Raw genomic sequence first — 17,105 nt, forward strand, 5'->3', positions numbered from 1 at the left:
AAAAGACAGTATTAACTAAGTCCTTATCACTTGTTAGGTACTGGGTTGAGAGTTTTATGTGCATTTTCTGACCACAGTGAGGTAAACACATATATCTGTTTTACAGATGAGAAAGCAGTGGCTTACGTAGAATAAGAAATTTGCCCAAAGTCACAGAACTATTCAAACCTCAGAGGCCAAGCTCTTTGACGTTATAATGTACTATTGGCTTTGCTCAATAAGTGGACTTTTTGGTTAAAATAAAGCTGTACTTCTAGTACTAGCATACTTCTGCCACCCTATCACCCCCAAATACAGTCAGTGTTATTTGTAGGGTTCTCCTGTAGCTAGATAAAAAAAAGTTAAATGTTCTCTAAAATTCTAAATAGAAAATAAACTGTAGGCCAGGTGCAGTGACTCAAACCTGTAATACTAGCACTCTGGGAGGCTGAGGCAGGAGGATTGCTTGAGCTCAGGAGTCCGAGACCAGCCTGAGCAAGAGTGAGACCCCATCTCTACTAAAAATAGAAAAATTATCCCAATGTCATGATGCATGCCTATAGTCCCAGCCAGCTACTTGGGAGGCTGAGACAGGAGGATCACTTGAGCCCAGGAGTTTGAGGTTGCTGTGAGCTATGATGATGCCATTGCACTCTATCCAGGGCAACAGAATGAAACTCTGTCTCAAAAAAAAAAATAAATAAATAAATAAAAGAAACTGTATGTATATTTTATGTACATATGTATGTACATCTATGTTAATTAATCTATCTTTTAATCCATCTATCTACATGTCTGCTCAGTAGCTTGCATTGAAGCATATTCCTTTGCATCAATCCAGGACTCTGAGGATTTATTTATTAACTGGCTTTTATTTATTTATTATTTATTTATTTATTAAACTGGTCTTTACTGATCTCCCATTATATGCATAACTTATTGAGAGGTGGAAAAGTGAAACAATCTGTTTATTAAATAATTATTGTTGAGCCATAACCATGTGCCAGGCATTATTCCAAGTACTGGAGAATATATCAGTGAAAAAAATAGACATAATCCCTACCTTTAGGAACAAAGGCAGATTTACTCTAAAACAAGTGAAGCTGAAATTTCAGGGATCTGCACTGTGCAGGTCCCTTCCCATGTGTTCATATTGCCTAATATTTTCATTAAATATGCAGAAGTTAAGATCACGGTCTCTTTTCTACCCTAACAATATATTTCAACAAGAACATCAGCAACAAACTAATTAATCAATTTCATCAGTTCAGAGTTTCTGGATTAATCACTGTAAAAGAAAACTTGAGGTGTCTTGAAATATTGTAGCTCCTACGTGAACTTGGAAAACAGTCCTAAACATTTACATAACATTACAAATAAGGAAGTGTAAAAATGAAAGGAGCTTTTCCTAACTATAAATAATAATAATTTTTAAAATGTAATTTACCATTTTAGAAGAAAAAATGAATTTTCTTATTCTCGTTGGAGAATATGATTTTATAAAATTGTTGTCATGTGAGGAGGAGATCAAAAGATGCAGAGCCAAAAACTAGGAAAAAACATATTAGAGAAGTGTGTTAGGCGATCAGTAAAATTTCCAGATAGTACACTATAGTTAGAGATGCAAATGGTCAGTATCAAGGGAGTCCAAAGAAGGGTGGATGGTAAAGGAAGACCCCAAACAAAAGTCTGTGGAGAAGTGGCCTGTGAGCAGAGATATAATAGAAGAAAGACTGACTTTAGTTATGTCTGTTTTTTCCATGCATGGCCTCAAGCTATGCGAGACATATCTTGTTACCGAGCAAGTTAGGCAACAGGTACTGACTTGCTAACTACACAAAAATTCTGTTGAAAGAGAGAGAGAGACAGAGTTGCTCCTTTCACATGGAAGGTATTTAGGAAGAAGCAGAAAAGTAGAAAATGAATTCATGAGGTGGTATTGCTAGTGACTCTTGAGCCAACACTCTTTCTCCTGTATTTCACGATCTCCCTCCAAGCTATTGGGAGACAGCGGGTCTGCCAAGTGGAAGCTCACCCTCCAGCATCCTCAAAAAAAAAAAAGAGAATCTACCGAGTTGTTAGGAAGCATCATGATAAATGGATACAAGAAGCAATTGCAATGGGTGTTTGGAGATGTTCATGGCCTGAAAAATTGTATTTTTGAAATATGAAAGGACCTTGGAATGACCGCAAAACATGCCACAGTACTCTAGGACTTGATGCATTTCTTTTTACACACACACACACACACACAAATGCATACACACACAAACCTTTGGTTTTTTTAATACAAAATATGAACCTTAAATGATGCATCTGGCATTAATGTAGATCTCTCTTTGTATTTATATATGTGGATGTATATATATTGACAAAATTATCTTTGAAACCTGGAATAGTAAATTGAAAATTTCTAGTATAATATATATAATCTGCTTTCCCCCTATATTTAGTCTGCTTGGGTTACCATAACAAAATATCACAGACTGGATGGCTTAAAGGACAGAAATGTATTATCTCACAGTTCTGGAAGCTAGAAGTTCAAGATTAAGGTGATTTCAAAGTTGGTTTCTACTGAAGACTCTCTCCCTGGCTTGCAAATGGCCACCTTCTTCCTCTGTCCTCACACAGCCTTTTTCTGTGTGTGCACTGAGAGAGAAAGATCTTGTAGAGTTTCTTCCTCTACTTTTAAAGACACCAGTCATATTGGATTAGGGCTCCACTCTTATGACCTCATTTGACCTTAATTACTTCACTAAAGGCCCTACCTTTAAATACAATCACACCGGGGGTTAGAGCTTCAATATAGGAATTTTGAGGGGGACACATTTCAGTCCAAAAGGCCTCCTAAGCCTTACCAGTATATTAAGGGGTTTATTTCTGGCTGTGGATGTGATGCTCATAGCTTTCTGATATGAAAACAAAATAATTGTCAAATAAATGATAGATGCATACATTGTAAAAAACAAATAGCCACAAATCACGAAGAGGGACACTATTACCCAGATGTCAGCTAGAGTCTCTCTCTGCCTTTTAAAATTAAGATAAGGCTGGGCATGGTGGCTCACGCCTGTAATCCTAGCACTCTGGGAGGCCAAGGCGGGTGGATAGCTCAAGGTCAGGAGTTCGAGACCAGCCTGAGCAAGAGTGAGACCCCTGTCTCTACTAAAAATAGAAAGAAATTATCTGGCCAACTAAAATATATATAGAAAAAAAATTAGCCGGACATGGTGGCGCATGCCTGTAGTCCCAGCTGCTCGGGAGGCTGAGGCTGTAGGATCACTTAAGCCCAGGAGTTTGAGGTTACTGTGAGCTAGACTGATGCCGTGGCACTCACTCTAGCCAGGGCAACTGAGTGAGACTCTGTCTCCAAAAAAAGGAAAAAAAAATTAAAATAAAATTAAGATAAGATTCATTCAAATTTCCATTTCATTCCTATAAAAAATGCAATGCCCTCGCAAGATTTCTCTGAACTCCGTTGAGATATACATTTTCATTGTCATTCAGCCCCCAACTTCCTGATTGCAGAGATTTTGTTCTTCACTCTCTCAGGTCTGGTATTTGACTTTACCCTATGGACAAGCTAAAACCTTAGCCTGTCACTGTCTCATGGATGCTGACAGATGGCATGAGATTCGTGAGTCAGAGACAAAGGACTTTATTACTCACAGCACAGCAAGCAGCATGAGTGTGAGCATACTGACACAGCTCCCCTTGTCCCACTGTAGTCTCGTGGTGGTTACATGAAGGGACCCAGATGGGAAAAGAACAATGAGCTTGATGGACCTGATGTTTTATAGCAAGCAGTCAGAAAACTGCTCTTTATTCTGGAGGGAGATACTGTCTCATCCTTCATGTTGCTCACTATAAACACAACCCTAAGAAATCGCCAAGATAAACAATAGTCAGGATCCTATATTCTTGGCATAGCCATAGTAGTGGGTTGATGGTGCCCCTCCCAAATATGTCTCTGCCCTACTCCCCAAAACCTATGAATATTACCTTATTTGGAGAGAGTGTCTTTGTAGATTGCCTTCGGGAGAATGTCGATAGAAACGTGAATGTGCAAGCTGCTTATGGTGAGGGCTCAGAATGAAATAAGGAATATACTATTGGAAACTGGAAGAAATGTGATCTTCATAATATAATCACAGAAAAGTTTACCTAATTGTGTCTTATAGTTGTGTGGAAAGCATACAACTTTTAAGGGATGAACTTGTATATCTAGTTGAACAGATTTTCAAGCAAAGTATTGAAGGTATAGCTGGCTTTTTTCTTGCTAAGTATAGTAAAATATGAGAGGAAAGAGCTAACTTGAAGAAGGATCTGTTAAATAAAAAGGAACCAGCGCTTGATGATCTGGAAAATTCTCAGCCTATCCAGATTGCAAAAAATGCACACATATATATGGAATATTGTGGACTGAATGTTTGTGTGTCCCTCCAAAATTCATCTGTTGAAATATAATCTCCAGTGTGATGGTATTTGGAGGTGGGGTCTTTGGGATGTAATTAGGTCATATGGGTAGAGCCCTCATCAATGAGATTAGTGTCCTAATAAGAAGCTACAGAGCTAGCTAGCTCTCTTTTTGCCTTGTGAGGATACAACGAGAAGTTGACAGTCTCAACCTGGAAGAAAGTTCTCTCCAGAACCTGACCATGCTGGCACCCCGATCTCACATTTCTGCCTGTAGAACTGTGGGAAATAAATTTCTGTTGTTTGTAAACCACCCAGTCTATGTTACTTTGTTATATTAGTCAAACTAACTAAGACCTGATATTAGAAGATTCATTGTAAGGAAAGCATTCTCTGAAGGCAAAGGGTATGCCTGGACAACCTTTTGCCGAACAGATTAAGTATGTGATTCTTGGAGCCTCTCAACCATTCCAGCAGAGGTCAGGAATAGAGATGAGGTTATTCAGGAAATATTCCCTGTGCAGAGATCTTTTATCTAATAGCATGGATCCCACATGACATACATAAGAAACCTACAAGGTTTTTAAGAATGTTATCTCAGCAGAAACACTGCCATCTTGGAATTACGGGACACAAAGGCAGAGACCAATGGAGCTGCTGCCCATAGGCCTATGGTATTACCAGGGGCTGGGAGGACAGAGCCCTGAACAAGAGAGGATTATTCTCAGGCCTTGAAATCTAGTGGAATTTTCCCTGCTAGATGTCAAATTTGTTTGGGACTGGTGACCCCTTTATTGCTTCTAATTTCTGCCTTTTGGAATGGGAATGTCTATCAGACACCTGCGTCGCTATTGTATTTTGGAAGTAGATATCTTATTTTCTAGGTTCACAGGCAGATAGAACTTAGAAAACAGATGGAGCGGGATTTTGCCCCAGGACAGATCATGCCTGACATCTCACTCATACCTGATAGAGATGATTAGATTTGAGACTTTTGAGCTGGTAATATTTAGATGAGATTTTGGGCTCAGAGTTAATGTTGTAATGGGTTGAGCTTTTTGGAGATGTTGGGACACATGAATGAATGTATTTTGCATGTGGCATGGGTGTGAGTTTTGGGAGGCCAGATGGCAGAGTGTGGTGAGCTTAATGGCAGCCCCCGAAAAAGGTATGTCCGTGTTCTAATCACTAGAACCAGTGAGTGTTACCTTATTTGGAAAAAGGGTCTTTGCAGATGTAATTAAGTTAATAATCCTGAGATGAGAGAGAATATCCCGGATTCCCTGATTGGGACCTAAACCCGATGTGAGGTGTTCACATAAGAGTGAGGCAGAAGGAGATTTGACACGCACACAGAGGGGGAGGTGATGTAACCACAGAGACAGAGATGAGAGTGATGCAGACACAGGTTAAGGAATGCTGACTGTCGTAGAAGCTAGAAGAAGCAGCAACCAGATGCTCCCCGGAGCCTCCTGAGAGAGCACAGCCTTGCCAATATCTTGATTTTGGATTTCTGGCATCCAGAACTGTGAGAAAATACATTTCTGTTGTTTTAAGCCACCTACTTTGTGGTAATTTGTTACAGCAGCCATTGGAAACTAACACATCTATTAAGATATTGTCAGAGGGGCAAGAGACCGAGGAAGGACTGGGTCTCCCAACAGACTAATCCTGTCGTTTTCTTTTAACTAAAAGATGGAGTCTTCTTCTTTAACTTTCCCACAAAATCATTCATACAGGACTTGTGTGTATGTGTGTGTGTGTGTGTGTTGTGAGCTTTACTCAAGGTCCAGTGAGGTAGGAAGCAAGTCAGTTATACCAATACAAACAGACTAAGCTACAGTGTTAGGCAACCTGTTCCTGTAGGTTTTCAACCACACCACTGCGTTGCTGGCCATACTTTCTTACCTTCCCTCTCTTCATGGTTTTTCTCGCTTCCCTCAAAGTCCTGTCCAGTTTTCTCTTTAGTGGCCCTGACTCTTGCCCTAAAAGTTTTATCTTCACCTCAGTTGATCAACGATTTTTCTAAACAAAAATTAGTTCCTCTCTAAATTATAAAATATTTTCCCTATGAAATAGTCATCAATTGTATCAATGTAATATTGTTCAAAAGAACTTTGAGAGATTCAAAACAGTGATGGTGAATATTTGAGGAAAGGATGGAGGGGAGGCAGTAGCAAGGGAGGAAGGCAAGACTGGGCCAAGAAAGACAGAAATCAGAAGGATTTTGGAATTAGAACTAGTTAGAGTTAGAGAGCCAGGGCTTCCAAGGCTGAGAATATGCTTTCATCCATCCAGACACTGAAGTTACAAAGTGGAAGAATTTGCCTACAAAGTAATAACTATGCGTGTACTCAGGAAAAAAAATATCATCATTGATTTCACCAAAATCTGTGTAAATCAAGTACAATGAAATTATCATGGATGTAAAAAAAAATCCTTGGGAACAGTAAGGGGTTATTTATATGTAAAATATCGTTATAGTCTTAAGAAGTTGAGTGAGGCCTGGCCTTCATTCTTGCACCGCACAGTGGAGCGGGGATTCCCCCAGGTTGAGGTCTATATTTTGAATTTCACTGATGGAATAACAGTTTCTCCAAAGTGGGAAGACTGCACTTTCTTGCTGAGATTTTGCCATGTTTGTGGATGCATTCAGGATTTATTTGGGAAAAGAAGGTTGAGTTTTTTCCTAACATGCAACAGATGGCTTTGATTTTATTCACAACACCAGATAGCAACATGACATCCAAGTCATGTCCTGCACTGACTGGGAAGTTTTAAATAATATTTAAAAAAAATAAATTTCTCTTTTTACTTTTAGAGAAGGAAGAAATGATCCTGTCTTCAATGTCAGCATTTAGTGCTTATACTGTTATTTTTAAACAATAAGACTTGTATTGAACTGTGAGGTTTCGCTGTCTTTACTTAAGTTAGTCACGTATACCTTAAGGCCTTGTCAGATGATATAGCTTTTGAATAACCCAAAGAGCATTCTAGAAAACATATAAAAATACTTGTTTTAGAAATTACATTTATTCTTGAGGAAGTCATACCTAAAATTGGTGGGGTACTCTTTAAAATATTTTTTTTTAAAATAAAAATAAAAGGTACTTTTAAAAATTCAAATCTAAAATAAATTTTAAAAATGATTCAATGGTTTATTGAACCTCAAAGGAGAAAACAAGTAATTCATTTATAATAAGCAACAGCAATTAATTTTTATCTTGAGCAAAATATGTAAATTAATAAAATTTTAAACATGGAAGAAGACTTAGGTAAGTCTCTGTTTTCAGAGATCAAAAATATGAAGCCTCAAGAGGGTAAGAAGCTTGCTCACGTAGTAGCAGAGTAGATAGTAAATCTCAATCTCCCTTATTCCCACTAAGGTGTTCTTTTATGACTCATTTGCATTCATTGTGAGCAACTTAGAGAAGAGATGGTATCTTATACAGTAGCCTGCCTTTATCCGCTGTTTTGCTTTCCCCGGTTTCAGTTACCTGCATTCAACTGTGTGGTCCAAAGATATTAAATGGAAAGTTCCAGAAGTAAATAATTTATAAGTTTTAAATTGCATGTGATGAAGTTCCACTTTGCTCCACCCAGACTATGAATTGTCCCTTTGTCCAGCAGCTCCATGCTGTCTGAGCTCCCTGCCTCTTAGTCGCTTAGTATCTATCTTGGTTATCAGATCGACTGTTGGTGTTGCAATGTTTGTGTTCAAGTCCCCCTTATTTTACTTAATAATGGCCTCAAAGTGCAAGAAGAGTGATGCTGGCATATTTTTATAATTGTTCTACTTTATTTTTAGTTATTGTCTCTCTCTTACTGTGCCTCATGTATAAAGTAAGCTTTATCATAGGCATGTAAGTATAGGAAAAAACAATATGAACTGTACAGCGTTTGGTACTATTTGCAGTTTCGGGCATCTACTGGGGATCATAGAATGTATCCCCTGTGGATAAGGGGGGATTAATGTAATTATCATTCCTGCACTAAGAACAGTGTCTACCACATGGTAAGCACTCAATAAAAGTTTGTTGAGTGAATAAAAAATGACTAAATGGGAAAATAAAATTCATTCAATAAGAGTGTATGTGTATAAATTTATCAGTTTTATATTATGGACAGTTGTGAAGGCAGAGAGGAAAACCACAGAATCGGGGAGAAAACCCAGATCATCATACAGAAGGACGAGTTCATTAAAAAGACTTATTATCAACATAGACTTCCATGGAATTGAAGTGTTATCATGTGGCTGTTTAGAAGTTATTGAAACTAAAGACATTTATAACCATTGTGCTTTTAAGTTTATAGCTATAAATGTAGAGATCCAATTCTTAGTACATACCAAGCAAATGAAAGTCGGAGTCAGATTCAACCCAATGGGCCAGAGTTTCCCTTTATGTATTGTAAACAATACCTTTATGGCTGTGATAAGGTTAAACACTGCAAAAAGAGGCTGAAGTAAAATAGCTTATGTTTACCATCCTGCTACACTGGTGTAGGAGAAGTAATTTGCTTTCTTCCTTATTTTTATTTTTATTTGTTGCAAGAATACTAAAATATAACAAAGGAAAATTTAAAAGCAGCAGATTATACTCACAATTACACCGTTTGCTGTATTAATATTCTTATATATTTAAAATTTTTTTTTCTACTCTGAATATCATTTTTGTATATTATTGTTTTCATTAAACATTTTCATTCTGCCCTGTAGTCTTCACAATTGCTGTTTTTTCAATAGCAGGATAAAATTCCATCTAGTTTGTATGCTACAGTTTGTATACTTACTCCCCAATATTGAACATACCTTTAATGATTAATTATCAAGAACTAATTTTTTTTAGATTTCTAGAAATCATTAAAGGGGAGATTTAGGATCAATGAAATGAAGATATAATGATGAAGAATGACATGTTTGCTGAAGAAAATAAGTAGACCATTTATGAAGGGAAATTCTGGACAATAAGGTTGAGAAAATAAGCCAAAACAAGACTCAGAGCTCAGCCACCAATAGTGTGACTTTGAGCAAGAAAGATGAGTTCTAACATATGTGTATAGATACATATGAGTATGTCTATACACATACACATATATAATAAAATTTAACTGCTAGATGATAAAATGAACTCCATCATGATTTTATGCCTTTATGTGATGTGCTGAAGTCTAATTCATGGGGAAAAATATGAGGTCATTGTATACTTAGGCACGTGTGTTCTTTCAAGCATTAGATACTTTAAAAATGAGGAAAGTTTTGTATCACCTCCCCAAGCTCTTACTAGTATGTAAGACAATTTCTAATGTATTCAAATAACATTTATTGAGTTCTGCACAATAGGGTAAAGGTAAACTGTTGATTGGAAACACTGGTATTCTAAATGCCAATTCTCGTTCTCTGTTTAATTTGTTATGTTATTTTCTTTTGCATTTTATTTTTATCGTTATCCAAAAATACAAAGGAGCAGTGGAGCATATGAAAAATAGATATTAAGGAGAAAATTTGCAAATGTTGAGCTGGGTAGATTTTACTATAGAGTATTTCAAAATTAATATTTGTACTTCTCTTCCTGGCAGCACATATTTCTAAGAAATAATGAACTGAGCTCTCTTGAGTGAACAAATCCCCAACAGAGTGATTTTGGCAGTTAGAGAGGCACGTTAACTACTTTAGGTCTCAAAAGCTTCATCACTGACTTCATTATTCCTTTGGAGCACTCTGCTGAATCTCCTCCCAGAAATGCAGAAGCACAATGGAAAAGCAAAAGCAAGCCGTTTTCTTCCGGCCTTTCAGTGCCTGAAACAATAGACTTATGAAATACTGTGCACTTTCATTGCTGCCCCTGAAAAGTCCTTATGAACATACGTATTAATGGGACTTTGATGTCCATTTTAAAGCGTCCGTTCTGTCTTCAGTGTTTGCAAAGATAAATACTCATCTTACACAACGTGAAACATATTCTTGTCTCCAACGAGGGCATTAGTAGCCACACAGCCTTCTTCCTCTGGGATGAAGGACTGGCAGCTTTAATGCTATCTGTGTCAGAGAGAGAAACATAATCCACCTCACTCTTTTCCCTCATTCCCTTTTCATCAGAAACAAGAATTTAAAAAAAAAAAGTCTATCAAGGTGTTATTCTCCTTGCGGTCTTTGTTCTGTTTTTTTCAAATGATTATCATTTCTTAATCATTCAAAAAGAAGCATCAGAAAAGCAAAACCACTTTTGACAGTTCCCACTGGAATAAAAAAAGATATGACACCTTTCTCTACATTTTCATCCTCAAAAATGATCCCTTCTGAAAGAAAATGGTACAATTTTCAAAGTGATTTTCTGCCTCCTTTGATGTGGTCATTCATCAGTGCCTTTCGACAGATGTTTCATATGGAGTCCATGTCAAGATCTTCAAGGGGATTCAGAAGAAATAGATGATACCCTTCAGACCCTGCCCTTGGGTGGCTTAGAGTCTTATTGTGTTAGGAAGAACAGATAGAACTCAAATTCCTTAAGAATCCTTATAGGTAATGTAGTGGTTTAAGAGTTCAGGCTCTTGAATCAGCCAGCCTTGTGTTCCAATCCCGCTCTTTTCAGCTGTGACATACACTGACCTCCTGGAACCTCAGAATTCTCTGCAAAACAAAGATAATATTAGTAACCATCTTCTAGGGTTGCCATGAGCATGGATGAGATAATGAATCGTGCATATAAAGTATTTATCTTGGTGCCAGGACCCCAAAGAAATATTTAAAAAGCAGTAGCTATGTTTCTTGGTAAACACTGATAAGGAAAATTATTATTAGGTAAAGCAAGTTGTTAAGTGGCTCTTTGAGAATTATATTACACACTTATATTCACAAATTGTAAATATGTGTTATGTTTTCTTTTGTTTTTAATAGGCATTTTATATTGTTGTTTGGCGTATAATGTTGGTCTTCCAGAAGCAAAAATATTTTCTGGTCCTTCAAGTGAACAGTTTGGCTATTCGGTACAACAGTTTATAAATCCAGAAGGCAACTGGTAAGAATATTCTCTTCTTTATGATTTCATTAAAAATACAAAATAAATTTCATATTGGACTCTAATTTCTTTTTCAAATTGGTGCATGGCTATACTATTAATGGATAGCCCTGAAATATCAATCTTTCTTTGAGAGTTGACAACTTCAGATTATAATTAATGGACTAGTAATTAATGAGATAGTATACTTTTTTTAAAAACCTGGATGAAAATTCTTCACTAAATATTCCACAGCAAATTCATAATACCAGTTTTGACCACTTAGTAGATAGATATATAGGTAGGTAGAGAGATAGGATAGATTTGTCTTCATTTTTTATCACGTAAACTGATATTTATTGAGGTTGGTAAATCATCACCCAGCTAATTTCTAGATGGTAGAATTACCATCTGGGCCATTTCTAGATGGTAGAATTGCTTCTTAAATTTTTTCCTTCAGCAAGGCTTTGTCTTCTCACTTCATTCTAAGTTATCCTTCCCCACTCCATGTGGTAAAGGATTCTCACAAAGATCAATGCAAAATATGCAAAGATGACTTTCTCTAGTATATTTAGCACCTTTTATTTTTGCCTAAAAATACCCCGTCTTTTAGTGCTGTGTAATGGTTACATTTATAAACCATGGCCATTGTACTCAGGTAAAAATCAATCATCTTGATGGACATGGAACTATATATCCTCATTGCTGGTTTAAGTTTCCCATAATAATAATGCAAATAAAGTCAGGGAAATGAGATGATTCTGAAAGTTGTATTTAGGTGAAGAGCTATGGCTCCTCTTCTGTCAGACTTAATGCCCACTTGTTGACGTGGGTCCTGCCATTGAAACCTTACCTCCTTCTTGCTGCAGAAGGTTCCAGATTGTCCCCAATTACCCTAGAACTTCAGATCCTGGATATCTTCCCTCTAGATCTCTTTCCAGTGATTAAATGGTCTGTTGTTAGCTTATCAAATAATTATAGTTTATAACCCTTTTTCTGTGTGAACTTACGCTTGATGCTCTCAACAATTGAATTCAAGAATTAAAATTATTCACAACAATTGAATTCAAAGAAAGATGTAGAATCCAAATCATTCACGTGTTGGAGCATGCCTGTCTGTTTGACAAGGAAACAAAATGAAATTATCACTAGAGAGGATAGTGTGTCTCAGAAGGCATCTTAGAGGAGGTAAATCGGGAGGTGAGTTTTAAAAGGTGGAGATGAGCATTAACTAATGGGAGGAGACTTGAAAGCAATGTGTGTTGGAGACAGCTTGTCAGTCATCTGGAAGAATAGGAACAGTCTGATTGGAAACCCAAAGATTAGCAATTCCTGTAACCATTTGGGATCTGAGAGAGAGTTGCATCCCTAACAATTACCAAATTATGTTTGGTAACTATAGTGCCAAGTTGGCTAGAAAGATGATATGGTCAGTATATTTTGACCTTGGAATCTAGCAGATGAAGTTGCTAATGACCCATAATTTTACATATCCAGCCCCACGTCCTTCCCAGGGACTCCCATGTCAAACAATCCATTCAACGTCTCTACTTATGTAAGAGATACAAGTGTCTGATTTTCTGCACCAGCTAACGAAATCAAAAATTCTGGACTCCTCTCCTTCTCCCTCCTCTCCCATATCCTGTCTATAAGCCAGTCCTGTTGACTCTATCACCAAAATACCTATTATACCTGACCATTCCTCACCATCACCTGCTGCCACTGTGATGGAAGCCAACGCCAGCTCTTTCAGGTGCTGCTGCAGGAGCTTCTCAGCCTGGCTCCTGCTTCCCTTCCTGCCTCTCTTTATTCTGCTCTCTTCACTACAGAAAGCATGAACCATGAAAAACACGGCTCATTCCCTAGACTAAAACCTTCTGTGGCTTTCCACTGCAATGAGAATAAGTTAAAATTCCTTAAAGGACCCTCCATGATCCAGGATCAGTGTCGGCCTGCCTCTCCCATATCATCTATTACCCGCCTCTCTTGGTTCCTATGCACCAGGGACTGTGTCGTCTCTCTGTCCCTTGAACACACGAAGCTCATTCCTGCTTCAAAGCTTTTGCACACCCTTCTCTCCTGGCTGGAAGAGTTTCAAGATTGTCAGTGGTTGGTTCTCATCTTTCAGTCTCAGCTCAAAGGTCTCCTCCTGATAGACCTTACAGAACAAGCCCATTTATGTAGCGCTTCACCACACTTCCTAGTCAGCCTAGCTATGTACGCAGATTTATTTTCTCTGTAGCCATTGTCACTATCTGAAAGAATCTGATTTGTTTATGTGTTCATTATCTGCCTTCTTCCTCTGTCTCTGAGTAAAGGGACATAGTTTTATTTACTGCTGTGTTCTCAGCACCCGGAGTGGTGTCTGGCACCAAATAGGGGATCAATGATTATTTGTTGAATGACTGAATGAAAGTTCTACTTCTAAATGTTTCATCCCAGGTAATCTATAAGGTGAACTACAGTAAACTGACTTAAGAAGTATGAGCTGAATGAGACCTTCAGATGAACTCCAGTGTTCTACCTCACAAGGGTGGCCTCACCAAGGACAGGCTGGCACTAAGTTCAAGATTATTCTTTTTAAGTAACAGCTTTCCTGGGGCATAGTAAATCTAAGAGAAAGAGCCACCATCAGTAATAGATGTTATTAAAAATAATAAGCCTATCAAGGATTGTAAGGGAGCTCAACCACTAGCCACATTGAATGTTGGAAGTTGCGTTAGAGGAAAAGAGACAAAGAGTTGGCAGGAACCTATCAGGCGGAGACCTGGGAAAGTGAGAGGCAGTCATCTCTTCTTCCTCTCACCAGGACTCCCTCTAAGCATTCAATAACTTGTTAAAAGACAAGTCTATTATCAGTTTATGGTGAGGTTCTGGTGCTGTTAGGGTGATATCAAGACCAGGGACATCAGACGTTTCTAAGTCCTGTCTTGACCTCATGACATTCCTGAAAGATGTATAAACACTGGACAATGGCTCTTGGGAACCAGGCACCACTCTATCAGTGACTGGGCTAATGCTTTGAACTCTAGTATTGAGCTTTTGGGCAAGGTATGGCATTAAGCTTCAGCTCAAGGCCTTATTTCCCTCCAGTTTGTATCTAACTACCACCTGATATAAGCACATTCTTCCACTCAAGAGGAAGAGAAGGGAGAGTACCTGTCTGACCCAAGGGGCTGAACCATATGGAAGTGAGAAGCAGAGAGGAAAGAGAACAAAGCTTGCCAGGCGAGCCTGTCTGGGTCTTTCACTGATCTGGGCTTATGAAGCAAAGAAGAGGCCAAGCCGTGGGCATGCTCTTCTAATCCACTGCAGGCTAGATGCTACATGAAGTGCAAAATGTGCAGAACATAGATGTTGACTTTAAGGAGTGTGGCGTAGAGTCAATGAGGAAGATTTATATGCAGAGTAGGCAACCAAGAATAATACAGAAGACATAAGTGCTAACCTCTCGTAGTTAATGGTGTTTGTGTTCTTTTAGTGTCACTAGCTGTATCTTAACATTAAGAGCTAATTTTCTCTTTCCAAGGCCTGGGACCCTAGAGGGACAAGGTTTCCTCATGACATCTATCATTAGCCCAGTCCTGCCAAGGTGCCTTACTACAGAGGGCAGGACTGTGGCCAGGATCTAGGTGAGTGGGTTATTCCATGACAGTGCTAGAGGGGGCCACAGTTAGGACAGCAGCCTTCACAGCTCTCAGGCTCAAGGAAAATCACATGAAACTTGGAATCCAAAATTGCCTATTTGTTTTGACAATTGGCACTATGCCCTTCTCTACTCCTAATTTATGACAATTGTACAGACATTATGGAAGTAGCAGATGTGAGAGGGACTGTTTAAACATTAACTTTCCTTCTGATACTAATCAAGTTAACTTTGGGCGCAGAAAGTGTTATGAATATGAATTCCTTAAACTGTGAGTCTTTCCCCCTTGGATTCATACATATAAAATGTGCGTGCATGAACACACACACATATGCACGCCGTATTTTCTTTATTCTCTTACTGCTTGTTCTGAAGCTGCTATTTTGGTTCCTTGTTCCTCTGTTAGCTTTGACTTTCTTTACAGTTTGTCTATTTGAACCCTGACTCTACCTGTCAGCCCATTCCTTCCTTCTTAAGGCTCTAGTCTCAGTTTTCTTAACTCACACGTCATTATTTTTAAAGGACAGTTTTAGCTCTTCCCTGTGTGCTGTGTTGCAAGAATTTATAGGCATATTTTACATTAGGATCTACAAGTTTTAACAAAATTATCTTGACTTTTTCACTAGTTTTCTTTATTATACTTTTATTACACAAGAGACTCCTACTCTAGAAATAGTGGTGATACGGCTTTGATAATTCTTGGGACTTTCTTACAAGTCTCAAGCAAGCTGCATGATTTTAAAAGCAAGCTTACCTCCCAAGCAGAGCACCAGAGCAACCCTCTGACTATAAGTAAAGTTGTGGTCTGTTCTCCCTTCTGTGTAGGCGGAGGGCCATCCCGCTTTGGAGTCCTCATTTTACACACAGGATGTTCAAATGCAGATGATGCAATGCTTATCACAAACAATCTACAAAGCATTGAGATATGTTTAAAATCGTTTCCTGGAGCTTGTGGTAATATGCACTGTTTCTGTTTGTCTAATTTGAAGGCCTGTCCCAAGAACAATATGAGCTCATTATATGACTCAAAAACCATAGAAAACTGCAATCACTTGTGTGACGAGGATTGACTGGGAATTAAGGATTTTTCCAGTTTTGGAAATGTATTTTCTTGTTCTAAGAAGGGCTAGTGCATTCTTTTTCCTTAAAAAGAGAGGAAAAATATTAATATAATAAACGTGTATCATAGCTCCAAAAAAAAAAATCCATCTATATGTGATCTTATAGCTTTAACTTTTTAATTAAGAAAAATTTTATTAAAGATCTAAGTGTGTTATAAATATAACAGATTGGCTTCCATAGGTGTTTCTATAAGAGAATTTTAAATAAAAAATAGAGAAGAAACATTCAATTCTATAACAGACACCAAAGATTATGTCACGTGGTACTTTGGTAAGAACAATACAGGTATTTACTGAGTACTCTTTTTTTGCCAAACACGTAATAATCATAATGATTCTAAGGGCTTTGTAAAATTATCAGCCCTTTTACAAATGATGGAACTAAGACTTAGAAAAGCTAAGTAATTTACCTAAGATTACAGAACTAATAGGTAACAAAGATAGGGTAGTTAATGCAAAATAGAGGTAAGATGTTCCAAATGTACATGTCTTTATAAATATCCAAAGAGGGGAATGGCAGGATGTAATTGACATTTATAGATAATATCTAAATTTATTTTAACGTAAGCTTTATAAAGTAAGATAAACTTGCAAAATTTTGAATTAAAAGTGCTGTTACAGAATTTATACTGTCATTCTTCCATTGGCTTTACTGTTAAGTGTTGCCCAGGCAAGGATGATGGTTTTCCTCCATCCTTTCATCCTTTCCTGGACAGGGATTTCCTATGTAAGTTAGGAGCCAGAGCACAATGGTTTTACCCTCAGCTTCTCCATCACTCTCTGGGTGACTTTGGGAAAGTCACACACAACTTCTCTGGAGTGCAAAGAGTGCCATCCATACCAAACCGGAATGCTATAAGCTCCCTATATGAGAATAAAAGCAAAACACTTCAAAAACTAAACCATTGTGCATATGTGAGGTACTCTCATTAGCACTTTGTAAAAAGA

General features: G+C 37.8%; 1 protein-coding gene across 1 annotated transcript in view; it reads left to right on the plus strand.

The window, feature by feature from the left end:
* Window positions 1-3,925: 3,925 nt before the first annotated feature.
* Window positions 3,926-17,105, plus strand: part of ITGA2 (integrin subunit alpha 2) — a 73,591-nt gene continuing 60,411 nt past the window's right edge. Inside the window, exons 1-2 of the mRNA XM_069492229.1 lie at window positions 3,926-4,058; window positions 11,291-11,411. Coding sequence (XP_069348330.1) covers window positions 3,926-4,058; window positions 11,291-11,411 — 254 coding nt within the window. The remainder of the gene's footprint in view (window positions 4,059-11,290; window positions 11,412-17,105) is intronic.

Source organism: Eulemur rufifrons, chromosome 17, assembly GCF_041146395.1.
Source record: "Eulemur rufifrons isolate Redbay chromosome 17, OSU_ERuf_1, whole genome shotgun sequence".
Taxonomy (NCBI): Eukaryota; Metazoa; Chordata; class Mammalia; order Primates; family Lemuridae; genus Eulemur; species Eulemur rufifrons.